The sequence below is a fragment of the Zerene cesonia genome, chromosome 24 (genome assembly GCF_012273895.1).
Source record: "Zerene cesonia ecotype Mississippi chromosome 24, Zerene_cesonia_1.1, whole genome shotgun sequence".
NCBI classification, from domain to species: domain Eukaryota; kingdom Metazoa; phylum Arthropoda; class Insecta; order Lepidoptera; family Pieridae; genus Zerene; species Zerene cesonia.
Genome location: NC_052125.1, coordinates 2,932,376 through 2,936,770, shown reverse-complemented (window position 1 = coordinate 2,936,770; position 4,395 = coordinate 2,932,376). Strand labels below are relative to the sequence as shown.

At 38.5% G+C, this 4,395-nt stretch overlaps 1 protein-coding gene across 1 annotated transcript in view; it reads right to left on the bottom strand.

Annotated features, from left to right (window-relative positions):
• Positions 1-653: 653 nt before the first annotated feature.
• LOC119836539 (dymeclin) overlaps positions 654-4,395 on the bottom strand; it is a 14,605-nt gene continuing 10,863 nt past the window's right edge. The window contains exons 13-17 of the mRNA XM_038361914.1: positions 4,283-4,381; positions 4,047-4,105; positions 2,704-2,874; positions 1,984-2,109; positions 654-1,377 (exon numbers count right to left, since the gene is read on the bottom strand). Of these exons, the coding sequence (XP_038217842.1) occupies positions 1,228-1,377; positions 1,984-2,109; positions 2,704-2,874; positions 4,047-4,105; positions 4,283-4,381 (605 nt within the window). The 3' untranslated portion in view covers positions 654-1,227. The remainder of the gene's footprint in view (positions 1,378-1,983; positions 2,110-2,703; positions 2,875-4,046; positions 4,106-4,282; positions 4,382-4,395) is intronic.

Genomic DNA, 4,395 nt, shown 5'->3' with positions numbered 1-4,395 from the left:
AAAATTATTTATACAGTACATAAAACATCATATATCCCTACAAATTTGGTCCTTATCAATTTAGTTTATTCTATAAACTTTAGGTCAATCATAAATATATGTTTGAATTCATAAATAAAACTAACAAATGCAAATTTAGTGTTTATGTTAACTAAAACCTTATTCAGAGGTAGTAGAAAAACAAATTCTAAAATTTAAAGATAAAAAGAACAATAATTTGCATTATGCGAGTGGCTTTTTAACGGATTTTAAACGCAATTTATTCATTATCTTATTAAGCAGACGTTTCTAACAGTTGACAGCGAGCGTGGTCACGGGGAGACTGACCAGTCCGTTAAAAAGCCTTTAATTCCTAAATGTATAATACTCGCGTAAAATCAAACACAAGAAAATACTATTATGCGAGTGGTTAATAATACCAACACTTGTACAATATTATATTTATATTTTATACATTATACATATACAGGAAAACTGTCTTGAAAGATGAGAAATTTTGAAAGAATAGAAAAAATTTGATCACGAGGCAGGATTCGAACCTGCGTATCTTGCCTAACCGTAGCAACGCCTAGACTCTCGGCCACCCGTATTCTTTCAAAATTTCTCATTTATAAAGCATTTCAATGCTATAAAACTAAAAATTAAATTGTCTTGAAAGATGTTGACGACATTAACATCACGAGGGTAGATAAGAAATTCGTCTATCACACATTTCATAGGTGTGTGAATTCACAAAGTGGCTACACATACGTAAATCCTTACTGCAATGTTATGAGGGTAGTTACATCATTTCTCATACAAATCCATACTTAGTGGCTGTACCGGAATAATACGATAGAAGAATGACAAGAATCATAACACTAACAACAAAAAAAAGCTGAATGCAAAATCATGTGGGTAGTTACAGCTTTCCTCAGACACTGCATTCGTATAGGTTATACCGTCTATACTACCACAAACGTCGTACGAATCTAAAAATGATATAGAATCCACTACATATATTACGCGGGTTGTTACAAATTACAATATTCGCCTATTACACATCTATACATACAATTTCTGTAATATCCGGTATGGTAGACTCCCAAATTTTTTTGCGGGTACTAATAAAATTTACTAAATACCCCCTTTCTCCCGCCAGAACCGACCTGAAGGCAACAAAAATTGCGGGTAGCCACAAAATTCGCTAAGTCCCCCCCCCCTTACATAAATACCCGTGTCGCGTGTCTACGCGAGCAGTTCGGTGGAAGCCCTTGCCGCGCACTCACTCGCCCAGTATATATTCCCGCAGGAGCTTATGAGCGACCACACGTAGGGCGTGAAGAACTCCTCGGGCCTCTCCTCTTCCACGTAGCGGAACTTGAGGTCGGGGAATTTCTGTGGAGTTGAGCAATTATTTCCGATTATATTATTCAAATTTGCTATTTCTATTCACGGGTAAAATTTATAACACAATTAAATATAGTATAATACAATGACATATGCTTAAATTTAAAAGTACGCAACGGACTTTGATGTGTTTTTTTTATAGATAGAGTGATTCAAGAGAAAGTTTTATGTGTTTAATAACATCTATTAAACTACTTCGAATTTATCGAGTGCGAAGCCGCGGGCAAAAGCTAGTAACTGATAAATTAAAAGGGATAGCTTGGACAAGTCCTATGGCAAGCGATGTTGATGAAAAAATAATGATACGTGTATTTTAAAACAGAAATCCTATCGGACTAATATTAAAAATGCGAAAGTTTGTGAGTATGGATGGATATATGTGTATGTTTGTTACTCTTTCACGCAAAAACTACTGAACCGATTGCAATGGAATTTGCTACGTAGATAGCTGGACATAGGCAACTTATTATCCCGATATTCCTACGGGATACAGACTTACGCGGGTGGTACCGCGGGGCGCAGCTAGTATAAATATAAATCAAACCAATTTGGAGGAGAACCTACTAGATTCCATCCTTCTAACACTAAACCCACCTTAAGTCTATCACTAGACCATTGTTCGGCCCCTTTCTTTATGCACTGTAACACTTCTGTGACACCTAACTCCCCTCCAGCTCCTTCCTGCACCCTTTGTAGGCGCGTCGAGAAATATCCTATTACCTAAAATAATTACTAAAATTAACACCAAAATTATATAACACAGTACATAGTAGCTCACCCTGCTCTGTCTGGGTAGAAGTATTAAAAATGTTTAACAGTTATAATTCTTATCCAATCGGAAGTACACCGTGTAACCACCAGAAACATTACTAAAATCCGTTCAGCCGTTATTGAGTTATAATATTAGTCGTGTTCCGGGCTGACGCAACGATAAAAAGCCTAAGACTTAGGCACCCCCCCCCAAAAAAAAAAAAAAAGATCGGCGTGAGATAATAGCATGCTTCTGTGTTTCGTTCGGTGAGTGGGGGAGCCGGTGGTTTCCATTTCCTCACTCATCCCAGTCCGTTACCTTTTCCAAATTTCCTTTCCTTATTCTTTACCCCCTTAAATTCGTTTATCATCAGGCGAACCACAAGCTTAGTTACCCGTTTTGACATTAAAAATATGTTCATAGCCATAGTTGTTTCTATCATGTCCCTCCAGATCTCCACGATGCTGCTTCTGCGCGATGCTGTGGTGCGAGTGTTGGTGGAACAGCTGCTTCTTGTGCAGCGGTCCCTCCAGATCTCCACCTAGTCGCAGCTGGCCACTCACCATCTCGACGTTCTGCGCGATGCTGTGGTGCGAGTGCTGGTGGAACAGCTGCTTCTTGTGCAGCAGCGCGTACACCAGGTTCAGGTTGTTCGCCAGCTGGTGCGTGAGGCACGAGTTCATTATCTCGAGCAGCATGCGCAACACCTCGTCCAACACCGCTATGTGCTCCATCTGTGGATGTTGGATGGAAGATCTTATGACTTTAGCAAAAGACAAACGTATAATCTAAATCTATATTCTATATCTAATATATAAAATTCTCGTGTCACAGTTTTCGTTGCCATACTCCTCCGAAACGGCTTGATCGATTTTGATAAAATTTTTTGTGCTTATCCGGTATCTATGAGAATCGGCCTACATCTATTTTTCATCCCCCTAAATGATAAGAGTAAGGCAGAACAGCGTTTGCCGGGTCAGCTAGTCTTATATATAAAATTCTCATGTCACAATGTTAGTCTCTATACTCCTCCGAAACGGCTTGACCGATTCCTCTGAAATTTGGTAAGCATATTGGGTAGGTCTGAGAATCGGCTAACATCTATTTTTCATACCACTAAACGATAAGAGTAAGGCAGAACAGCGTTTGCCGGGTGCAGCTAGTACATATATAAAATAAAGTGGTGTTAGTTACACTATTTATAACTCAAGAACGGATTAACCGATTTGGCTGAAAATTCGTGCAGAGTTAGCTTAGAACCGGGGGAGGGACATAGGATAAATTAACATTTTTATCCCGGAAATCCCACGGGAACGGGAACATGCGAGGAAAACCCCGGGTCTATCTTTCCTGCGGCTACGCGGGCAATGCCGCGGGCGGAAAGCTAGTTTTATATATTTAGGCTATAGCTTAAATCTATTAATGATTTATATCGTTAATTATTAAATCGTAGTGTGTGGTAGTATCTGTGATTCCTATATGCAATATAAAGTACTTTTTTTAATTATTTTCATTATAGTTTAAGTATATTTGTATGTTTATATAATGAATGCATGTATGTTTATTTCTTCTGACTGGCACTCCAACAAGGGGCTACTGAAAATCAGCGCTGCGCATTACGCGTGAGCACATGCTGAGTAGTTACCCTTTTTAGCCTTGCCGGTTTCCTCACGATGTTTTCCTTCACCGTTTTAAGCAGTGGTGATGTTCTCCGTCCACGACTTTGCATGTCTAATCATAGGGAACGTCTTACATAATGTTATATAACCTATAGACCACCTCCATTAAGCGTTCTATCTAACACTAGAAGAATTTTCCAAATGGGGCAAGCAGTTCTTGAGATTAGCGCGTTCGAACACACAAACAGCTTTATAATATTGGTATAGATAAGAGAATGATAACTTACGATCTCCTCAGTCTTCTCTTCCGCATGATGCGGCAGTTCTATACTATTAATATCACCACCTGAAATTGTTTAAAACTCTAAAATAACCGTTAATTTTAAAATTCCATAAGAGTTTAGATTAGTTTTTTTTTTTATGTAATACTTACTCGTCACGATATTAAAGTAAATGAAGTAATTCTAACGTAAAATGTCAACAAGTGATTGTATTGATTTTTTGCGTGTTCGTCTGTATATACCTTCAATCTCGCTGCACAGTCTCGCTCTCCGTTTTGTCAGTGTCTCAAACAACGATATTAACCGCTGCGCCACGTACGGATGAAGATTTCGGAACTCGCCTAAAATAAATTAT